This window comes from Pithys albifrons, chromosome 6 (genome assembly GCF_047495875.1).
Source record: "Pithys albifrons albifrons isolate INPA30051 chromosome 6, PitAlb_v1, whole genome shotgun sequence".
NCBI classification, from domain to species: Eukaryota; Metazoa; Chordata; class Aves; order Passeriformes; family Thamnophilidae; genus Pithys; species Pithys albifrons.
The window spans coordinates 62,780,605-62,804,622 of NC_092463.1; the positions used below are offsets into that span (position 1 = coordinate 62,780,605).

The 24,018-nt window shown below is 41.4% G+C and overlaps 1 protein-coding gene across 2 annotated transcripts in view; it reads left to right on the plus strand.

Annotated features, from left to right (window-relative positions):
• Positions 1-24,018, plus strand: part of SHANK2 (SH3 and multiple ankyrin repeat domains 2) — a 283,596-nt gene that overhangs the window by 235,167 nt on the left and 24,411 nt on the right. The window contains exons 16-19 of one of the 2 annotated variants that reach the window (XM_071559239.1): positions 5,658-5,793; positions 8,286-8,366; positions 8,708-8,716; positions 11,300-11,320. In XM_071559239.1, coding sequence (XP_071415340.1) covers positions 5,658-5,793; positions 8,286-8,366; positions 8,708-8,716; positions 11,300-11,320 — 247 coding nt within the window. The remainder of the gene's footprint in view (positions 1-5,657; positions 5,794-8,285; positions 8,367-8,707; positions 8,717-11,299; positions 11,321-24,018) is intronic. The other variant, XM_071559238.1, reaches the window with a different exon arrangement.

The window sequence follows — 24,018 nt, forward strand, 5'->3', positions numbered from 1 at the left end:
TAGTGCCTTTTGGGTCAACAGAATCTATGAGGTGTCTGAAGCATCTTTTACACTAAAATTGATTAAATAGGATATAGTCAAATACTAATGACAATCAGAGATGTTTGTGCTGGAGGTCAAAATGTAAACAAACTTTCTGTTTGTATTAGAAAGCCTTCAGGAATTTTCCAGAGACTGTTGAAGGCCTGTTTCAGAAATTGCTCCAATAAATTAATAGCTGGAGCCTGGTGGACTGAAACCATCTGCTCTTGTCTGCTTGAGCTTCTGGGTTATGATGGAAGTAACTGAGTTTGCAGAGGTAAATTCATAAATTAATTCCCATTATGGGACTCATTTATATATTATTACTTTCTATTTTAATCTAAGATGCAGGTTAAACTCATGTGCCAAGCTTTTGGAGACAATGAATCTTGATATCAGTTGTGGTCAAATGCATTTTATAAGCACATAAAATACCATTGAAGCATCTTTTGGCTTTGGACCTGTTTAACTTCCTCCTCATTTGGATCTCCAAACTCTACCCACAAGTGTCTTTATTCAGTCCTCTCTTGGAATACTCAGGGAAAAGGATGTTGCCAAAAGAATTTGTTGGACTGTTTGCCCTCAATCTGACCATGGACTTGTTCTGTTCAGTATTTAGAATTAATTTAGCGGCTTTAGTATAAAAATAACAGGATATTTAACTCTAAATGTCCTTGTCAGGGACAAACCTTGGAAGCTCTCACTGCTTTGCGACAGGCTCGGACAGTGCCACGTGCAAGTGTCATTTCAACCCACAAAATCACTTCATTTTGCTGCTACAAACTGTAATTGGGTTTATGTGTGTGTTAAATATTTACCAAAAATGGTGAATTTTAAACACTGTGTACTCAGGGCTTTGGGAGTGTCATGGCTTTGGGGTTTTGTTGGGGTCTTTTCAAGCACTTTAGTGGCAGAATTTGCACTCCCAACTGCAACCACTCCACCAATTCCAAGTGGAAACGTGAAGTTTTTCTACTTAATTAGTCTTAAAAATGCTTGACTGCCTTTTTCACTATGAGAATGTTTAGGTAATGGAAGGATTAGGATGATGCATTGAAGAAATTAAGATTGTTTTTATTATTAATAGAACGAACTCTACAAAGGTTTCTTTCTCTGGTAGTGTTTTTTTTCTTTTGCACCTTCCTACAGGAAGGCTGCTCTGGTGAATATGTTGCAGCTCATCATCTGCTCTCCTATGAAGTGCAGGTTATTTTACTATTTTACTTTATTTTACTATTTTATTTTCTTTTCCTTTATTTTACTATTTTATTTTATTCTCCTTTCTTTTGCTATTTTATTTGATTTTACTTTACTCTTTTGTTTTATTTTACTTTAATTAATGTTACTTTATTATTTTATTTTATTTTTTTATTTTATCCTATTTTATTCCATTCCATTCCATTCCATTCCATTCCATTCCATTCCATTCCATTCCATTCTATTCCATTCCATTCCATTCCGTTCCATTCCATTCCATTTTATTTCCTTTTATTCTTTTTCAATCCATTGCCTTTCTGAAAAAAACCTCCAGCCTGCCCCAGTACCTGAGAAATCTATCCAGCACATATAGGACACTCATTAACTCATCCTTTTTTAAAAAAAAATCACATTTTTAAATAAAAACATTTGTTCTTTCCTGTCCTAAATATTCCTGTGTAAGCGAACAAATGTATTTATAGAGCAGAGTCTGTTTGTAATCAAATAATTCCTGGTGATGGTGGGATGTGGTGAAAAGTAGGGATATATTTAAACTGAGCTCAGTTTGAGATAGCTCAGACTTTCATCTTGGGCTGCTTTTGAAAGATATGCACTCTGTGAGATCATATGATTTCATAAATTAATTTTCCAATTCTCTAGAAGTAACTTCCATCCCAACTACCCAATTTTAAACAAAACTATAATCAAATACATAAAAATCTGGAGTTGTGAGGCTTTTCCTGAGAGTCTGGAATGGACAGAGCAGAGTTCCTGAGAGTCTGGAATGGACAGAGCAGAGTTCCTGAAATTCTGGAATGGACAGAGCAAAGTTCCTGAGAGTCTGGAATGGATAGAGCAGAGTTCCTGAAATTCTGGAATGGACAGAGCAGAGTTCCTGAGAGTCTGGAATGGACAGAGCAGAGTTCCTGAAATTCTGGAATGGACAGAGTTCCTGAGAGTCTGGAATGGACAGAGCAGAGTTGCTGAAATTCTGGAATGGATAGAGCAGAGTTCCTGAAATTCTGGAATGGACAGAGCAGAGTTCCTGAGAGTGTGGAATGGATAGAGCAGAGTTCCTGAGAGTCTGGAATGGACAGAGCAGAGTTCCTGAAATACTGGAATGGACAGAGCAGAGTTCCTGAGAGTGTGGAATGGACAGAGCAGAGTTCCTGAGAGTCTGGAATGGACAGAGCAGAGTTCCTGAGAGTGTGGAATGGACAGAGCAGAGTTCCTGAGAGTGTGGAATGGATAGAGCAGAGTTCCTGAGAGTGTGGAATGGACAGAGCAGAGTTCCTGAAATTCTGGAATGGATAGAGCAGAGTTCCTGAAATTCTGGAATGAATAGAGCAGAGTTCCTGAGAGTCTGGAATGAATAGAGCAGAGTTCCTGAGAGTCTGGAATGGATAGAGCAGAGTTCCTGAGAGTGTGGAATGGATAGAGCAGAGTTCCTGAGAGTCTGGAATGAATAGAGCAGAGTTCCTGAGAGTCTGGAATGGATAGAGCAGAGTTCCTGAGAGTCTGGAATGGGCAGAGCAGAGTTCCTGAGAGTCTGGAATGGGCAGAGCAGAGTTCCTGAAATTCTGGAATGAATAGAGCAGAGTTCCTGAGAGTCTGGAATGGACAGAGCAGAGTTCCTGAGAGTGTGGAATGGATAGAGCAGAGTTCCTGAAATTCTGGAATGGATAGAGCAGAGTTCCTGAGAGTCTGAAATGAACAGAGTTCCTGAGAGTCTGGAATGGACAGAGCAGAGTTCCTGAGAGTGTGGAATGGATAGAGCAGAGTTCCTGAGAGTCTGGAATGGACAGAGCAGAGTTCCTGAAATTCTGGGACAGTTCTCCCTGCATTTGGCTTGTTGGATGAGCAGTTGCCATTGATGCAGCACAGAACCAGCCCCAGCATGGATCTATTTCCATTATTTATTTTCACTTGTTCGTGAAGGATAAAAAGTTCAGTGCAGGAAAGTTTTGGGGAGGAGCCAGAAGGTAATAAAATCTTAAGGTTTTGCAGTAAAACATTATAGAAAATCCTCTGAAAGATTGGATGGAGGAAGAGGGGAAAGACCCATTTTGTGCCTTCAAAAGCCAACTTTACTCTTTGTTTATAGAGCTTTCTTCTAAATGCTTTGCCACTAGAAGAAAAAATTGCTTTTTAGTGTTTTGAAGATTGTGATTGCATTTAATACCAAGAACACATGAGATTGTCAAATTACTTGGCACAGGAGAAACAGATTTTTTTAATGGTTTTCCTGCTTTTTGGTGATGGTGGTTTTGTTGTACTGATTTTTTTTTACTTGTCTTACTGATTGTAAAAAATTTAGCTCCATCAGTTATGTTACAAAGCCTGGATGAGATGCAGTGCTCATCCTTCCCCTGCCTGAGGTGGAAGGAGAGAGAGAGAGAGAGAGTCTCTTCAAAATATTCCCACGTGGGAAAGTTTTGCTGAGTAATATCAGACTAAAACTATCAAACAAAGCCTGAACTCTGGTTCCTCACCACTTACTGCAATCACTTGGCTTCTGTGCAGGGTACAAGAAATAATGGCCCTGAAATCTGGTTCTTTATAAGCTCTTGACAATTCCAAAGTTATTTCTTTGTAATTGGGCTCCAGTTTCCCCCCTGAGGTGCTGAAGATGATGCAGATGAAGTTCAGCTCTGCTGATCTCTCATGGTTCCTCTGTTCCCAACTATTCCTGAAGTTAAAGAACCTTCACCTCTGCCATCAGTATTTGTGTTTTGGCCACATTTGCAGGTTCTGTTTCTGAGGCAGCTTTCAGAATGTGTTGGGTGTATTTGCTCCTGCTCTACATGTTAAATATCACTGCACACAGCAATGGGAACAGATGGGATGCTGCATAAGCTGTTTATCATTGTGCACATTTATCACTTTACACTAGTGAAATGTGCATGTGTTTGATTAATATCAACTTTTGGGTTGCTTGGAGGGCCCTATTTTTGATAGCATTAGGGATTATATTAGCCTTACTGGCTTCCAAGCTTAAAATTTAATTCCAGTAAAAATAGAGTGGATGCACTCTATAATTCTTAATTACTTGATTTTTTTTTAATTTTAATTTTAATTTTTTTCCCTGTGGAAAATAATTACCTGAGTGAGGTTTTAATTCTGGAAGAAAATCAGAACTAAATGGATAACTGTTTGCTTCAGTGTTTTAGACAGATTAAATTTAGATGCCATTGGTCCAGCTAAATAAATATCATCTCTTGGAATTAAATACCAGATGCAAAGAAGGTGTAACATAAAGCCAAACGGCAAGAGTCCTATTTAAATCAATTTTCTTTTATCTCTTCCACCTACAGAAGGATAGAACTTCATCTTTGCCTGCTCAACAGGTCTGCATGTTCTGCTTGTGTTACACCTACGTCCCTGTGAATGAAACCAAAAAAGCAGCTCAGAAAGCAGCTCAGGCTTGTAGACAGACCAGACTTGAGGCTTCTGCCTGCAGCATTGTATTAAAAATATGGTTTACTGTTGCATAATTTTATTAGAATGCATTTTGTCTCAGCTAAAACCCAAAAAAGGGGAAGTTTTCCCTTTGATAAAAGGCATGAAAAACTGATTTCCAGCTGGTGCTGTTTGCTCTGCTGAAAGGCAATGATATTAAATGAGAGCTTTTGCTCCAAACTGGAAATTCTTTAGAGAGTGAGATGCTTGTCAGAATAAACAGGGGAGGCAAAAACACTGCAAAAATGAGTGTTCGCTTCAAAAGGCATTGAGTGATCTCGTTGCAGTATCACTGAGTCAGCTGAATTTTGGATGGAGACCAACTCCCCAGCATGAATCCTGGCAGCATCTCTTCTCCCATTCCTCAAGAGCTTTTATGTTCAAACAGCACATGCACCACTTCAATCCCAAATGCTTCTCGTTTCAGAGAACCTTCGGTGGCTCCTTACAGATTGAATGAATGAATCAGTTGCTTTTATCCAGGCTTATTTACAGTTTTTATGCCTATGCTTTCTCCTATGTCTGTTAATTAATATCATGGAAAGACTTATTCAGCAAAAAGCAAAGAAATAGATGCAGTGCTGGAATTGCTGAAAATATATATATGGAATATAAGTTGCAGTTCAGTCTGAAGCTTAATTGGTGTGACCACAGTAGCTGGTCAGGGCTTTGTGTACTTAACTCTTCTTATCATGAAAACTCTCCTATGGCCCAAGTTCCTTTGTTCCAGGACATGAAATCCTTCCAAAAACTTGCAGAAGGCAAATATTGATTTGGTTGAACTTCCTCAGCTGCATATTTCCTGAGGAGATAACTCTGTTTTCCTCTCATCATGTCATGTTTCTTAAACACATATTTTTATTAAGAGGCAGTACCTGGGAATTCTGACTCTCCCTGTTCTTTCCACCTCCTGTTTTTTGAACTGCTGGAGCCAAAATTTTCTGCATTTGGATCTGAAAGACTCTTTTCTTTCTCTGCAGGTTAATAATGAGAATGTGGTGAAGGTTGGCCACAGGCAGGTGGTGAACATGATTCGCCAGGGGGGAAATCACCTCGTGCTCAAGGTTGTCACAGTCACCAGGAATCTTGATCCAGATGACACAGCCAGAAAGAAAGGTACTTCCTCCTCTTTTCCTGATGGGCAATTTTGCTCTTGCTTCACAGCAAAGAAAATAGAGACACCAAAACACTGTTTCAGAGACATTGCTGTTCAAATTTGAAATGCTTATTCTTGTTTAATTTGGAGTAACTTAATTGTGTTGACTTATTGATACAAAAGTGACTTGTGCTTGCCATGGAAGTTTGTCTTTTATGCATGGATATGTTTGAGGATCTTGTAGTAACATTTCTTGTAGTAGCAAGAGAAGAAAAGCACAACAAACAGATGATCTTTTATTAATTAATTCCAAGTGTACTTGGATGGGGTTAATTTAACTCCTCCTGAAATCACAGAGAACTTTGGCAAAACACAGAAGGGACCTCTGTAAGAGTAACAAAAGTAAGCAGCATGTTCAGGCTGGTAGAAAAAAAAGTATATTTTAGTGAGAAAACTCCTCTACATAAAATCAAAATAGAGGGATTTTTCCAGTCAGGGACTATCCCTTCTCCTCTCCTAAACAGACAACACACACAGCTGCTTTTTGTGTCATTTGGGGGATAGTGAAAATGGTTTTGTTACCCATGTTATCCAAGAGGGGTTTGTGTGGCATTGGGTGCCACAAAGACTTTGCAAAAGAAGTGGCTGGGTACAAACAGGACAAGTTTTTATTCCCAGCCTAGGTTTGGTTTATTGTTATTATTATTATTATTATTATTATTATTATTATTATTATTATTATTATCATCATCATTTTTATTATTTTTATTATTTTTATTATTTTATTATTTTTATTATTTTTATTTTTATTATTATTATTTTTATTATTTGTATTTTTATTTTATTTTTATTTTCATTATTGTTATTGTTATTGTTATTGTTGTTAATATTATCGATATTGATAATGATATTGATATTATTATTATTGTTATTATTGTTGTTGTCATTATTATTGTTGTTGTTATTATTATTATTTTTTAATTTAATTGAGATTATGGGTTAACCTATATCCTAAGACAGGACTACCCCCTGAAGAATTTCAGTGTGTTTCTCACCCAAAATAAACTACCTCTAAAACTGCACCAAAAAAAAAACACAAAAAAAGATTTTACACTCTTCCCTTCACCTGAGATGCCCCTGAGTTTGCTCAGGTGACAGCCACGCTGGGAATTCATTAAGCCCTCCTAATTATCATTAAACAGAGAAGATTGCTGCTGCTAACTAGTCTCTCATTTTTGAAAATCCCTGTTCCTCCCACCAGTTCCTTGAGTTATCACCTGCCTCTTCAGCACAAGAAGGGGTGAAGAGCTGGAACCCCAAGGGCTCCATGACTGAAACTTTGTCTACACCAGGAGTGTTCTTCACATTGCAAAATAAAAAATAAAAATTGAAAAAAAGCCACCTTGGGGAGTGGAGGGCAAAAGGTTATATTAAAGTATTCACACATTTTAAATGAACCTTTTGCCTCCACCTTTGGGGTGTGTCATATAGGCCTTAAATGGAGTGATGGGACAAGGGACGGTGCTTTAAACTGAAAGAGGGTAAGTTTAGGGAGAACTTTTCTATTGTGAGGGTGGCAAGGCAGTGGCACAGTCCTCTGAACCTTGTCCCTTTCTGATGGCATTTTGTAGCCTTGCCAGTTCCCTGGGAATTGTCTTTGTACCTTGGGAATGGTGTGGAAGGATTTTGTTGCCCTCAGTCAGATACCTCATTAACAACCTGATACTTAACACCTCTGTCAGCCTCTTCCCTCCATCCCATCACTCTTTCCTGCCCCCGGAATGCTTTGCCACCTCCTGTCAAAGTGCTGTAGACATTTTGTATTGAACAAAACACTCAAGAATCCTTAATTTTTCCTGGTGTCCCAGGGCCAGTGGCATTTACTGGGAATCTCCAACTTCCCTGCCAACACTGGCATTCCTTTTTGGATGTTACTCTCCTTTCTGACCACCAGAAATATTTGTTTTCAGGATACTAAAGGAATTTTAGTTCCTCATTCCCTTGATATTTTAAGATCTCATTTATTCTGAGGATCACCTGTTTCCCCTGAACTCACCATAACTATTCAGATCCCTTTGAATCTCCCTATATTATTATATTATATTATATATAACTCAGCTTTAACACTTCCTTCAAAGATTAAATCCATCTGGCAGAGACTGGCTGGTCCCTGGGAGATTTTTAGCTTTAGAAGGGGCACAACTGCTGTGAGGCCCTTTCTTTCCTGTTGGAAAATAGAAGTGCACAGTTATTTAGCTTTAAATGTTTCTATGTGTCCTGTTACATAAAACCTTGAGGATGTGTCAAACAACCTACGCCCAAAGCAGAAACAGGAGAGAAATTCAGTACAGGGAAAAGCATCTTGGCTTTTTCCTCTGCATGGATGTATTTGTTCCTACCTTATTTCATGGAGATTATTCTTTTTTAATTAAAATGAAATTGTCTGTGTGAGTTTGGTGGGTTTAAAGAGGTGTATTTGCTCACTCTGTGTGTTCTTCTGTTCTATGCAAAGCCCCTCCACCTCCCAAGAGAGCTCCAACCACTGCACTGACCCTGCGCTCTAAGTCCATGACCTCAGAGCTGGAAGAACTTGGTAAGAAAGTGTTTTTTGGCAAGCATGGCTTGGCAGAGATGTAAATATCTGTATATAGAGCTGTGTGTGTGTCCAGTTGGTTAAAGGCACTGTGCACAGTGTGTAGAGCAGGGCAGGTTTAAGAATGCTGCATCTCTGGAGAGTTCAAACCGTGCATGACTGGCATGAATGATTTTTGTTTAAACTTGTGCCTTTACTGCTGCAAGAGAATGTTGGTTGGGACATTTTGTGCATCGACAGACCAAAAAAATAATGCCGTGTCATATTTTGTTAGCTTTGCTTTCCGAGTTTGCAGTTCATCTAATGCTGTTTTATTTTAAATTTCTGTGGCCTCTCATTAGTGGATAAAGGTAAGCTGCCCAGAAGCTGTTGTTAAAAGCTGACAGTGTTAAAGCAGCTTCAACTTTCGACTTGTTTCATTAAGCTGATCTGAAAGAAGTGCATATTATGATATCACTTTGACTCCTGTGCATGAGATAAACTTAATTCCTCTCTTTGGTAATAAAAAAATACTGAGCATTCAGTCTTTTATTTGCTAATTTTAAGAAATGTGACTGTGGGTTCCTCTGCTTGATCATCAGCATCCTAGATATGCATAATTCTTCAGGAATTTTTATTAATTTTCTAGAAATGAGGAAGGTAATAGTTCTTCCTGGTTTTAGTCTGTTAGGTCATTAAAAAGTACAGTTTCTGCAGCTGGATTAAGAAATGTGTTATGAATAAATCGTATATACATAGAGAAAACTCCAGTGTGTATTTCTGTCTAACAGTGGAACAGTGTATTTAGCAAGTGATAATTGGGTATAAAAACAAACTACATCCCTCACTGGAGAGTAATAGATGATCATAAATCGTACAATGAAACCATTTTTCCATGTAAAACTGCATTGATTTAAATATTTACGTTTTATAATATTTTTTTTCTGGCATGGACTCTTATGAAGGCCAGTTGGAAGGAATCAAAGCCTTGTGGCCCCTTTTTTGCCCCTGACAATCAGTATTTTCTGGGCAGATGGACTCCAACCCTCCTTTAGTGAGTCCAGGCCCCATGGGAGGTCTCACCAACAGAGGGGTGCCCAAGTGGGGACTGTCCTCTCCATGGTATAACAACCAAATGAAGACCAAAATTAAGCAGATCTCAGCAAACCACAGAAAATGTGATTTTTCTATGCCAAGAAATTTAGGAGCTTAACTAAAGGACTCAACAGTTTGCGAATGCTCCATCATTTTTCTTCCAGTTTTAAAATGTAAACTGTCATTTCTGGAGCCAATTTTTGGGTCTGACACGGTGCTTTGGTTTGCTAAGAGGCTTTAAAACTTTGCTTTTTGCCCCTTCACTCTCCTCTTTTTCAAATTGCTTTCAAATGGAGGATATTCTTCTCTTCAACCTTCCACAGTGGACAGTGTTCTCCAAGTAGAGGCAGCTCTGGTTCCTGGGGGAGAATAACTTGTCAATAGTAACAACCCCCTGCAGTGACCATCATATTTTAGCCCCTGCTCAGGTTGTAGCTCTTGAGCTGCTGTTTGTTCCCCCTGGCTGGCAGAATCCACCACAACTCTTTTAACAAGCAGCCATGACACTTACTTCAATTTTTAAGCACATTTCCCATTCATATCTTTACCCAAGTAGGGCAAATATTTCAGTTTGCTCTGCAGAATAACCCAGTCTGTGTTCCAGGAGTTTCTGTTCCCTGGCAAAGCTGTGGCAGAAATCTGGTTTCTTCCTAGATGCCATTGCTGTGGCACTCTGGACATTTGCCACCCTAACAAATTACATCTGTGGTTTCCCTATTTTCATATCTGTCCTTGTAAAAGGGCTGTGATCAGAAGGAACAGGAATTCTTAAATTGCACAACAACTGAACAAGCTTCCCAAGAGGAAATGTTCTCCCTATCATCACTTAAAAGTTGTCTTCTGACGTAAACCACAGATTGTATGTGTGTATTTATCTATAATTTATATATCTCTATATGTATATGTGTATATATTGGACATCTGTGAGAACTATGAGAACATCCACATTTTTATATCCGTTAAACCAATGAATGAGCATTTATTTCATAACATAAATGTGCAAACTGGAGAGGAAAGCTCTATGAATGAACACTGTGGATGTTCTCATCAATATATATGTGTAATCCTTTTTTCTGAACTGAAGCAGCTCATGGTCTCGATGATGTCTCGTGACAAAGGATCCCACAGATTAATTATGTGCTGTGTACAAATGTATTTCCTTTTTTATTGGTTTTAAATGTGATGCCTTTAATTTTATTGAATGTCCCTTGTTATGTAATAGGAGGAAAAGAGAAATAGAAATTCCCCATTGGTTTCCCCTTAGAGTACATAGTTTTGTAATGTCTCCAGCTAAGCTAAACAACATTTAAAAAAAAAATAATATACATCTTGCAGTCATTGCAGTCACTTCCTTTGCCTGGCTCTGAACTCTCCTTACAGTTTTACTGACCTGTTTTTAGTTATTCTGTTCTTCCTAACACCGAGCAGAGCATCTCAGTTGTTCTCTTGCAAACTAATTAGTCCAAAAGATGGCAGATAATGTATGCTAATGATTCCTTTCCATTCACCCTGCAAAGATCTGGAAATAGCCTATTGCCATAGTTTGAGAGCCCTGGTATCAATAAGTTGCCCAAATTACTGTTTTTCAAAAAGAATTTAGAAAGAAAACTACCAATTTTACCTGTGTGCCTAATACCTGCAGGGGAGACATTTCTTAGAGTTAATATAAACCCTGAAAACCATCTTGGCAAAAGCAGATTTTATCTACTGTGGTTTGATAGATACGTGTTTAGTGGAGGGGATCAGTGACATCTTAGCTGGGAGAATAATGTTTATGCTCAAAATGACAGGCAAGGATTTAGCAAATAAAAAATTACCTTCAGAATTGATTCACAGTTCATTCCCTTTCTATTTCCAAGCTTCAGTACGGAAGAAGAAGGGTAAGGGGAAGCATTTTGTCTCTTGTTTAACCTGTTTCTCACCTTTCCATAGTGAAGGATAATAACATAATGTAAATGTTGGCATATGGTCCAGTTTATTTTATGGTGTCAAATGTACATTAATTATTGTATATGTTTTTTAGTTATTTAGTTAATAAATTGCAAACACACTAAGAACTCAAACAGAAGACCACATTTGAAAATACTCCCCCCATTTCTTCCTTTTGTCTCCTTTCCCTCATCTTGCCTTTTTTTTCCTTCTCTGTCTCCAACTCTTCTCCAACCCCTTCCATCTCATCTCCTCAGTTCCTGTGCAGTCACAGAGGGTTAGTGGCCAGTGACACCCTCAGTGTAGTCCTACATTAGTGGTTCTTGTCTTTTTTAGTGGCCACACGTTGCTCCCACGACCAAACCCACACTGTCTGTGTCTCAGGGAACAGGGATCTTGCACATACCCCCTGAGCTTTTGCCCTGGAGGAAATGTTTAATTCCCAGTAGAACATCTCTCATGCATGGAGTGCCCTCCCTGGACTGCTCCAGAAACTCTTCTCCTTGAATCTCTCCCAAAGAGCCCCTTTGCCCAGGTCCCTTTGAGCAACCAGCCCAGCACTGATGGTTAGCAGAGGGCAGGCAGAGGCAGTGGTGCTGTGGGAAGGGTTCCTCTCAGTGTTTCTCTCTGTGTACACAGAGTTTGTGTGTGTTGAGCTGCACTTCTCCATGCTCCTGTATGTCATTTTGCTTTCCTAGATTGTGAGCTCTGCTGAGCAGGGACTGTGTCATCTCCACCTTCTCATGGTGTCTGGCCCCAGGGAGAGCCTCAACCCTCCCCAGCCCCTGGTGGTGGCTGGACAAACAGGCTGTCCTGCTCCTGGACAAAGCTCAGTGTACTGGGAAGCAGAGCTAAGCTGTAGGCAGTGTCTTTCCTTTTTAACATTAAACAGGGCAAAATTGGGTTATTTTCCACTCTCTATTTTCCTACTCTTTCCTGACCTCCTTTCAGGTCATTAACTTTGCTAGTGATATTTGCCATTCTCCATTCAGGGAATAAACCACATTGCTACTGAAAACTACGTTTTGGTAGCATGTAAAAAACCTTTGCATTGTTACTGTAGAGTCTTCTGTTAACCCCAGATTTGGTTTTCTGGGTCAGAGCTGAGGGAGGCATTAAGAGAGACATGATGGCTTCTGTGGTTCTGGTTTTGCTGGCTGTCTTTTGAGATGGATTCTGGTTCATTGGGAGGACAGGGGAAGGGAAGAACATAGGCTGGATTTTTTGTATTCAGGATGTGATATTTGTGTCTAAAGAGACAGGTAATAAAATCTTTAGTTTTAGAGCAGTATGGCGTGGGCAGTGCTGGAATTTTACTGCAGTTACATGGCATGAAACATTAAAATTTAGCTGTGCTTCTTCTGTGCCACTGACTCTGCTTGGAGCAGTTGCCTGACTCGGAGAGGGACCTTCCAACTTTAAAGTGTGTGTGTGTGGAGAGGATGTTTTTTCCATTAGTCAAACTATTCGGTGGATTTCGTGGCATGGGGAGGAGGCATTCTCCTTTCTTTTGTGACTTGTAATCTCCCAGGAATTGTTGGATAAGTTGTGTCAACCTGTAAACCAACAGTTGTAGCAGCACTTGAAATATAATTCCATTAATACTGAAGAATAACCAGAACATTCATGCAACAAATTTAAACAAAGATTTGAAAATACTCTAAAAAAGGAAACATTAAAGGAAAAATTTGGGGTCATAATTTCATCGTCACTACGTTGTAGTTTCAAAATAGGTATTGTTAGAGTTTCAAAATTAATGTTTTAAAATAATAAATTCCACTCTCTTCCTAAAAAGCTTATGTAGCTGGTGAAAAGGTTGCTTTTAAAGACTTTTTTTTCTTCAGTTCTTGTTTCACTTGTTTAATCAATAACTTCTTGTGGATGGAGAATTTTAAAGTTATATGATCCTTAAGGAATGCATCCATAAACTCAGACCTGCAAATGTCTAGATACATTATTTAAAGTTTTCCTGCTCCTAAGCCCTTTTGTTTTACTGCCAGGAAATGGGTTTGATTTAGTGAGTAATGTGGGATTTTCAGAGAAAGCTGAAATGTGCAGTTTTAAAATGCCTGATAGAAAAGTCCTCTAAGAGAAAGCACAAAATTGAGAATAGAGCAGACTAAATGTTCACAGCAAGGTGGGAATGCCAAATAATTCTATATTAATAAGTATTCCATTGACAGTGTCCTGTGAGTGTGAGCTGTGACTAGGGATGGTGGCTTGTTTTTTCTTAGGTTTGATATGGTGATCAATATCAAATATTGATATGTACCATACACTGATGAAGTATGTGTGCTGATACTGGTCTTTGGGGTTTGCTGGGGGCTACAGGAGCAAATATAAATTGAGGACTGTCCTCCTTTGAAGAGTTTAGATGCAATCACCACCTACAGCTACAGAGTAACTGTGCTCTCATCAACACAGAATGTTGCTAGCTGGCATCAAGTCTTTCCTGGCATTTGAACAGAAAAATACCAGTTGATGGCATTCAAAGGCAATATTATTAGCTCTGTCTGCAATAAGCATTCACACCTCATCCCATCCCTGTTGTCCATTGTTTCAAAGGTGGCATGTTCCAATGGCTTCTGAAACAATGAAATTGCAGAGCAAATATATATAAATATATAAATGAATGCCAAACAGTGGATTAGCTCACAGTGTTCTGTTATGTTTGAAGAAACCACTCCCCAAGTTGTCTGGGTTCCAAAATCATTTCTTTATTTCACTGTGGTGGAGTTGATGATGGAGATTTGTCTGCAGGAAAAAATGGGAACACCATCAAAGCCACTCTCACAGCACCCACAGCATCAGCTCCTCTGGGAGTTTCCAGAACCTGCAGTACTTCTCTGTAGGAAGAAGGTTTTTGAGCTCCACCAGACACTGGATTTTAGAAGATGGGAGCAGAAGACAACGTGTTTCATGAAGAATTCCTGAAGGTTTCCCGTGTAAGTAACTGATTCCCATCACATGTTTGGAATTGTCCCATGTAGTCATGAGGAAAAAAATTGTCATGGGGCTGTCATTTCTCACAAGCAGAAAGCAGTGAGCCTGGGGACTTTTGTGAAGTGCATGTGAAGAAATGCCAGCCCCTTTTACAACCCAGGTTATGGGTTTTACAGTTTGGAGTGTGACCTGTGGGGAGGCCACAGCCAGAAGGTGCAGGATTAGGACAGTGGCTGCAACAGGAGTACAAGCAAAACACTTTGTAAGAGAAAAGCGTTGAAAATCCATTTGTTTCCCAAAGGGAGCAATGTTAACCCTGTGTTTGCCACCAAATATTTTGGCACTTGGCTGGCAATGTGATCACCAACTTGTGCCAAAACACCTAAAATGAACAGGTAACTCCAAACTCAAATCTTCTTAAACCAGGGTTTCGGTTGCATGAGGTGTGGGAAGCTCTAACATTTTGGAAACTCTGGGAACCCTGAGCAGAGGTTGGTTCAACATCTGTATGGCTGTTCTCATGTGCACTAGTCTTATTTTGGGTTTATCAGCTGCTTCTTCTCTCATGATACTTGTTTTTCTTTACTACAGGCCAGTAATTGAAAATGTTTTCAAAACTTTTCTGCCTCCGCCAAGCAAGACAATGGTATGAAAGAAGCTGGAAAAGGAATTGTAAGTGTTCTAGGAAATGTGGGGGTTGTGGCATTTGGAAAGAGACAAAATAAGTCTGTTGATTTATGGGAGTGTTTCTATGCTCAGATATTATCAATTTAATCTCAAACCACCTAGCCAAAATGATGAGGAGCAATTAAAATTGCATGTGCTTCCACACATGGCATAGTTAGGGCAGTGGAAAAGTTCTTCAGCACTTTTAATGTGTTCTCTCTCTTTTTCAGGAGCCAGGGAGATGAAGGACTTACCTCCCTCATCTCAAAACTCCCTTTGCTGCTATTGCTTTTTTTTTTTTTTGCCTTCAAATGTTCACATACCCATGTTAATTAATTTCTACTATAATGAAAAATAAATGTGTTTAGATAATTCCTTCTAGTTTGTTTGTTTTTTCCCCTCGGTGTGAAAGTGTGAGAGCAAATGTCTGACCAGAGAAGGCTGCAAGTGTCTTAAGTCCTCCACTTTCTTTTTGCTTTCTTTTAGTTGGTTGTCTTTCTTTTATCACTAGGCCAAATTTTCAAATGCTGTCTCTTAAACAGAACCTCAAATTGCCACTTAAATTCCACCTGGCTTGCAGGGCAGGAGTGGGTATTGACTATATTCTCTGCTTTGTTTTTGTTCTTGAACAGAAACCACTGTTAGACAATGACCATTCCTCTTTCAAGGTAGGCTGAATTGTAAGGCTTCAGGATTGCAGGTGTCTTTTAAATGCCTGTAGAATTATTTCATGAATTGATTACGCTGTTAAAGAGCTGGTACTTGAAAATTGTATCTCGAGAAAGAATTTGAACTTAGCAGTTTTCTGCCTTCCTTGAAATGACTTTTCATGATGTGATTATAATGTGTAAATGTGACTTGTGTGTACTAATGTGAAGGAAATTTCAGCCCTAGAAACACAAATAAGTCTTCCTTTCAAGAAAGTTCTGATAGTTTTTTCCTTTGAATACATGCAAATCATTTTCATAAGTCATGTAATGGTATTTACTGATACTCAATATTAAATGATTAATTTTAGTCACTAAACAATTTTTATGCTTTACTGATTTATTTTCCATATTTTTCCTTTTTCATTTTATTTTAATGTACTTTGTAGAATTTGCAGCATCCCAGAGAACAGACCAATATTTTCCCTTAATTTTCTTAGAAGGAAAGTGTTTCAAGTGCCTTCTGTGTTTGTATTGCAAAGCACTTCTGGTATTTGCCCATCATGCTGACTGCTAAAGTAATATGTTGTTCACAGGATGGTAAATGTGTGATTTTTGGCACCGTGATTTAAGCACAATTCAGAAAATTGTTCATCTGGGGTGGGTCTGGAAGAAGGTAATTCCAAAGTAAAATGTGGTGGCAGATTTATGAGGAGCAGCCTAACTGTCCAAGTGAAAATTCCAGTCATTCCTTGTCTGTGTATTATTAACTCTACATTTACATGATGTAACTCTAGGCTGAACTTGTTTCTTCCCTCTAAATGTGACCCTAAATACCAAATTTGGATTTCAACCTTAACCTTTAATATTCTTACTCTGAATCCAAGCTTTAGCTAAGTTTAGTCTTTAAATGCTTAGTGGTGTGTTGAAGGCCTTGTTATACTTCACCTACTTTTGGTCTTTGATGGATTTTTGTACATCTAAACCTATTTAAATAGCTCAAAAGGAAGCCATTGGTTAGCTAATGGAACAGAGATCCATTTTTAACCATCTTCAAGCAGAAGTCACCTGTTTTTTTCCCAGGGACACTCCTCAGGTGCAGTTCTTGTGTGACAAGCAGCACTATCCAAAGAACTTCTTTAGTCTGACCAAGCTTTCTTTGCAAATCAGGAGGTTGTCACCTTTCTGCTGCCACCCCCTTAGTGCTGGAGAGCTGCTCTGCCTGCAGGTTCCCAGACAGACTTTTTGTCCAAATTGTCCTCTGCGTGGTTCTCCCACCCAGACATTCACTCAAAATTTAGGGAGTTACTTCCCTGCTTTTCTTTTCCACTCCAAGCAGGGCAAGCTCTTTTGCATAAATATGGGAAGTGACAAAACCCTGAAAGGAACACAGTGTAAGTAATTGCACCTGCTTGTTTTACATGTCTTTTAAAAAAATTTTTTTGTATTATTTTTAATACATAGAAACTTAATTACATGCATAACCCTCCTGGTCTTCATGCTAAAAACAAGCTACTTGAAGTTAAAAATAGAAGAAATTGGGAAAAATAATCCATAAGCTAAAAGCAACAACACAGTCATATTTTTATGTAGTTTGAATGAATCTCTATACATTTTTAATAGGCATACATGAAGATTGCCCTTTTAGTGCTGCCTATTTTTGCAGATTATTGACAAGGAAACAAACTTTATCAGCTAATGAAAGATATTAAACTAAACTTGTAAACTCATATTCAGGAAAGGTGACGGAACAAAATCTGTGCATGTGCATTACCTGCCATTAAGGGCCATGTGCCCAACCCTGTTGGCACCAAGGAAGAGTGAGTGTCCTGTGTTGCCATCACTTTTCCAGAGGGAAAAAACTCCCATATGCCCAATATTTGCCTGTGGTTGCCTGCAGATGCCAGAGCAGGTGGGTGATCCTCCAGCGCGGAGGTGCCTTTGGCACTGTATGAAGTTTTGCAGAATGTACCTGGTACAGTTTGTGTCTGTATCTATCTTAGGTATTTACAAGGCACCTCTCACCTTGGTACCTAAGCAGTTTGAACAGTGCAGCCACCCCAGGAGGCATGATGCAGACACAGACAGAGGCCCAGGTCCAGAGCAGCAGAGGCAGGTCCCAGAAGCTGGTGTGGAGCTCCTGGCCCACTTGGTGTGGCCAAGGACCATCTGCACCCACCTGTCAGCAGGAAGACGGTGCCCCACCCCTCACGTCCAGCTGCACTGGTGGGCAGTGTGACCAGGAGAGATAATGGAAAAAGCAACGATCCAGTAGCAGAGGTGAAACAGGAATGGTGGGATTGCAAAAGGAGGGCTTCTTAAAGAGCAGCACACCTCAGGGAGGGATCAGCTGCCAGTCCCAGTGGCAGGTAAGGCACAACACAGGCATCAATCTCAACTGTTCCTCAGGGAACAAAAGTTGAGGAAATACTTCTGATGTCTCTAAAGTTTGTGTATATCCAAAGCCCTGCTCTGTTCTTGGCCTCTGTCTCAGTCCTCTCCCCCTGCAGCTGAACCAACCGGTCAGGTCACTGTGTACCTCAACCCAGTAATTGCTACAAGCCTAAAGATGTCTAATAACCAACAGAAAGAACTCTCACTGGCAATGAGTGTTGTGGTGCCAAGGAGGCAGCATGGTATAGCAGTGCTCCAAAATAATGGACATATTCATGAACCTGAAGGCTGGAATAAACTTGGCTTCTGATCCCCACGTTCAGGACAGGATCAGTCAGAGCACAGTTCACCCCTGTTGGGCACACATGGAGTTGTTCTCCTGTGGCCTCCAGGAGCAGCTGCTGATCCACCACATCAGCCCAAGCTCTGTATCAGCCCAGGGTAAACAACTGGGCAGGCAGCAGCTACAGGCTCTGCTGCAGAAACACAGACACTGCCTACCAGGACAGAAAGCAGTATAGCTAGGACTTTGATGGAGGTTCACTAGCTGCTGTTACATGGACCTACTTCAATACCAGATCTCATTTTTCCTTTAAACACAACAGAATCAGTGAGGTAAAACAAAAAAAAAAACCTCCAGAAACCTGTGAGTCCTGTGGGACTTTTGAAAATAGCTGCATAGTCCTCACAGTGATCAAACACTAAAGTTGAAGTGGTCACTGGCTTGCAGATGTTTCCGTTCCCTTTAGCCCATCTGCATGACCCTTTCTGAGTCCCTTAGCTGGGCATTTAAGGCTTGAAATGGGAGTCATGCCCTGGCAGAGCAAGGGCATGACGTCAGTAACATGAACCTTGGAGGCTGCCAGTTTGATGGCTGCTAAAAGATACCTATGAAAGACATGGGTTACCTATTTTGCCTGTATTTATCCCTCTGAGCAAAATGCTGCATGTAGGAGTGGAGTGTAAGGTGGAAATGGCCAGAAAGATCTGAGGATCTGACTCTTCCCTTGGCTTCACACCCAAGGAAGCTGTGCTTCTTTGTACCCACTCTGCTTACAGCTTTGAAAGGAGAGAGGTTTTTTTAAAGCAAATTAACAAGCCAGTAAGATGAACAGTGTTGGTGTACAGTTTGATCCATGTTCTCCTGGCCAGTGTTGACTCAAGAGCTGCAGTGGTCTCTCTTTTTTTGGAAGTCACCCCTTTTCCAAAGAAAAGAGGTAAAGGCAGTTAGCTGAGGTCACTCTATCAGCCACCTTCAATCCTTCTGGCAGCAGTTGTTCAAACATAAGGGCAGTTTCTGTCTGAACCAAGTTTTCCAGTGCCTGGCACACCTTTTCAACAGCACCAGCCTTGGCACTGGTGCAACCACCTGACCAAGACACGCCCTGAATTTCAGGCGACTTTTGGTCATCAAGGAATGGATTTCTTAGGCAGACACAGACACACTCATCAGGATGGTGCCAGCCAGTGACCTGCAGGGAGTTCTCCCATGATTTCTCTGTAGTTTAATTAAAATTTGTGTAGGGCCATGCCTGTAGTGCACCCTCAATTCCTCACACCCCATGTCAATGCTTCACAAAGCTTCCAGAAACTGGAGTTTCTAAGGCATGTTGAACACTTCGTTGCAAATCATAAAAGTTTATGATTATTCCTCTATTTCATTGCTAGCCAAGTTTACCAACCTAACCTAAAACCAGTGTATGTATTCATTATTCAGAAGTATTCGCCAAAGGTTTCCACAATCAACTTTCTGCTCAGGGGTTTTCAGAGACTGTTTGCTTTGTCATTTGTGTTATTGGTCACCTATGCCAGATGCTGTTCTTTCTGCTCTGAAAGGCTGAAAACACTGAATAGGGGGGTGGCAACTGCTCAATTTTCCTAGGGAATAAGGAATTCTGCAAAAATTTATTATGCTTTTTCAGAGAATTCTTCTTCACAAGCCTCTGGCAAGCGTGTGAACGTGCACAAATAACAAAAGTGTTGTGATCCCCTGGAATCTGAACAAACTAAACTCAGTGATGCCATTTACAAAAATATTCATAAATTAGTGTGGGCTTTGGAGTTTTTTGACTTTGTTTTACTTTGACTTTTAGTTTAGTTCGGTTCTGTTGCTTACCAGTTGTTAGGTGGGCTCTGTTCAGAACACTTGTCAGGTAAATGGAGTTTTCAGATATAGGGAATTTTCTGATGACGTGTCCAAAGAATTGCCAAGACATTTTGTATGACCAGTGGCTCTACCAGAATGAGTATATACAATCCCTTATCTCACTCTGATTCCATAGACTTTAGCTGAAATGTGTGTTTGCTATGTGTGGTAAAGATAGGTCCCCTGGTTATTGTTGTGCCCTTTTATGTGTACTCAAACAGGAAAATGCAGAGAAATAGTTTCATGGTCCTACACTATAGTTGTTAGGAGAGATTTGCTAATGGAGGAATGCAGCTGTGGCTGTGTTAGACACAGTGGGAGAGGAATTGCAAAGGAAGAAGCAGTTATTAGTTAGGTTGTTATATAGTCCCTTTCAAATCTCCATGGAGTGGAAGAGCCAATGATTGCATGACAGTTTGTCCCTAAAATTCATTTCCATAAGGAATTCATGCCTTTTTACAAATACAATCTCATCCTCACTTTCCATAAAACATGCAACTGGACAGTCCAGTCAGACGCAGAGAGAATGTGAATACTTTGAATGTGAATACTTTGAAGGAGTGAATATGCTAAATGCACGAATAATATCCATTATTTTAGCACTTAAAAGTCATCTTCCTATTACATCACACAGAATCCCTCTTAGAGCAGTATTATGTTGGAGGCACTTGGGTGCAGAAACAATGAGTGCCACATTATGGTAGGCAGAGATTGATATACAGTAGGAGAGATCCTTGGGTCTGTCAGAAGGAGCTTTCATTTTAAATCATGTAAAACAATTTATTTTTTTTTTAAATCAAACGACCCCCACCCCGACTCAAAAACAGAACCCGAAGTATTATTTAACATGACCTCAGCAACACTTTACAATTCCATTGAGGTCTGAAGAGCAGCATGCAGAGTATTTTTCAAAACTAACTTTTTCCAAGACTGGGATGCCAGAGAGTAGGCTCAGCACTGCTCTGGCATTCAGAGTACTGTAGTGTGAGCAGCACAGCCAGCCACAGTGAGCCACTGCTGCTCGGGACACAATCCTACTGACAACAGCGCTTCTCTCACCTATCCCTTGCCTGAGTGTTGGGAGTGCAGGGGCTTTGGGCTGCCCTACCACAACAGATTGATTTCTGATGACCAAATTGTCCCCCTCAAAAAAAAAAAAAAAAAAGATGGGCCCATTTTTTAATCTGCAGCATGGAAAGGGTGGGAGTTATGGCCACAGTCTCACCAGAACGGTGCGGAATGGAGTGGGGCGGATTGTGCTCTGATTGCTGTGGGTGCAACAGGCTGAGCCAGTCCTCGCCTTTGGGAGGGCAGTTTATGTAGGGGAGGATTTAAAGTAAGCATGAGACAATATCCTCCTCCTCAAAGTCTGCAGGGATGCCCCTTTGCACACCCAGGGAAGCACTTGCACCCAGGTGTCCAACACGTGCCCTCAGGCAAGGGAAAAGGCAGCCAGGGGGAGGGCAACATTCAGTTCATTTCCAGGAGACGATGAGATCCCGCTGAGCAATGCCCTCAGACAGTGTTTCTGACTGTCTGGAGGAACAGAGGGCAGTGCTGGGCAGGGCATTGCTCGCGGGATCGGCCCCACCGACGGGCACCGTGGACAGAGCCCACTGGGGGTGGGGGTGACGCCACACGTCGGACAAAAGTGAAGATAGCCAGCAGTGCTTCAGAGCAACAAAGGGCTGCCCTCAGCCAGTGGTGGAGCACCCCAGGAAGCTCAAGTGGACCCTTGGCCCTGAGCTCGTCCCAGGGATTTCTGCCTGACACCACTGCAGTGCATAGGTGAGCTTCTCGCTAGGTTCACTGCCATTGCCTGTCACAGTCACGCTGAGGGGAATTCGTAGCTCCTGCCTTGGGATGCAGCACGGCTGTGTGTGTTCTGGGTACAGGACAGTGTGCGTTGGTGGTGCCAAAGGTGCTTAATGAGCATCAACTGCCACGTGCCCAGTGCAGTCACTAAACTTTAGTCGGCCCTTCCGTTTGCCCAAACACATACACTCCTGGCTTCCCAACTGGCTTCTTTCTATGTGTTGTCCAATGCATGTAGATACCTCCATCTGCCTGGCCTCAGATACAGTGGTTGTTGCTCCTCTATTTGATTGCCAGATGTCACTGGGGAGCAAGATGGGGAGGTTCCTGGATCCTCCGGGCAAGGCGGCCATCACCGAGGGAGCTCGCTGTCCACGCCGGCCGAAGAACAGGAGTCCTCGGTGCCTGCCTCTGATGAAGACTCACCAGCCAGAACCACAGAGAGCTGGCAGTGGCCACTGTCCTCATCTGAAACGCACAGCAACGTTGGGGAGGATTTTGAGGGCTTTCAAACACCGGCGCGAACTCCGGAGTGCACCATGGACATACAGTCTCCAGGGGATCAGTCCCTCAGTAGGACTCCTCAGTTTGAAAGTGACTCTCCTGAGGAGGAGGGCAATGATGAGATGAATGAAGAGCGCTGCGGTGTTGAGCCTGTCCCTAGGGATCGGGGTTGGAGAGGGCAGCCCCAGCTAACAGAGGGAGAGAAGCTGCTGATGGAAACCAACAGTAGGATTGTGCAGCTGCTGGAGAATATCAAGAGGGAGCATGCACAGTCCATGGGCCTCATGTCCCAGTCCATGGGCCGCATGGAGCTGCAGCTGGGCATTGTGGCTACCTCCACAAGAGCCATCCATAACTACCTGTCAGAGATTTTAGCTTTCCTCAAGCAGCCGAGGACGCAGGTCCTCGAGACGCGCATCTCCCAAAGAGCCACCCCCCATGTCGAGTTGACCTGTGCCTCGACATGGACCGGGGAGGACGCAGTGGCATCCTCCACTGTGTGCCTACCAGGGGCCGAGGGGCCAGGCGACTCTCGAGACCCACCGCAGGCCACGCTGCCCTGTCGCAGTGGCCGGCTGCAGAGAGCCATAACCGAGAGGGCCTCGCTGCCCATGCCCCCACGCCAGGCAAAAGGGGGAGGGAAGAAAAAATAACCACTCCATAGGGTTTTTAGAGTTTTTTTTTAATGTGCCTGTCCTTTTAATTCTTAGCCATAAGGCCATCGGTGGCAGCGTTTCAACCATTTCCTACATTGGCTAACATTGTATTCTGCCTGACTAGATTAGTCTAACATTTTGTAGTTTCTATTTGCACTGTTAACAATGTGTGCTGCTGGTATTTGAAGAACATTTGCCTCTGTTCTTTCACTTTAACTTCATACAAGCATTTTTTTACTCTGTGCCAGGCGTTCATTGCTTTTCTTACAAATACAAGTCATTTCTTGAGGCAGCTGTTTTTTGAGTTTTCTTTCTCCATTATCCCATCCCCTCTGAGCAAGCACTCGGGACTCGGTGGTAAGTATAGAGGTCTTGGCACTCCTCGCCTCCCAAACTGTGTTGGATCAGTCTTTGCCTGGTGTTTCTGGCATGCCAGCCTGAGGTGTTGGGCTCAGCCTGTACTGGATCATGATCATTCTTATCCTCTGTGGGTCTGACCAGCTCACTTCCTAAGACCCTCGGTGGAGCTAATCCACATGTCTTGGCTATGTCGTTCAATAAGTAATGTTGCCAGGGTCATACCTCATATTTCTCCTTTGGGGGCTGTGTAGTGATGTGCCACCAGATCTATCTAGGCACCTGGCTCTCGTTTTCAAGGCTCCTTTTGCGATGGATCTGGTGGCTTGATGGGCAGCATTATAATTTTTCCTCTGAGAGAGTCTGGGGATTTGAAACAGGAGTCACTAAGCAATGTGTTCAATGGGGATAAGAGCCATCTCCTGCAACAAATCTATTAGGAGAAGACTGTCCCCTGTAATTATCACAGATATTAATTATTTAAGAAAAAGAGAAAAAAAAAAGGAAAAAAGGCAACTTGC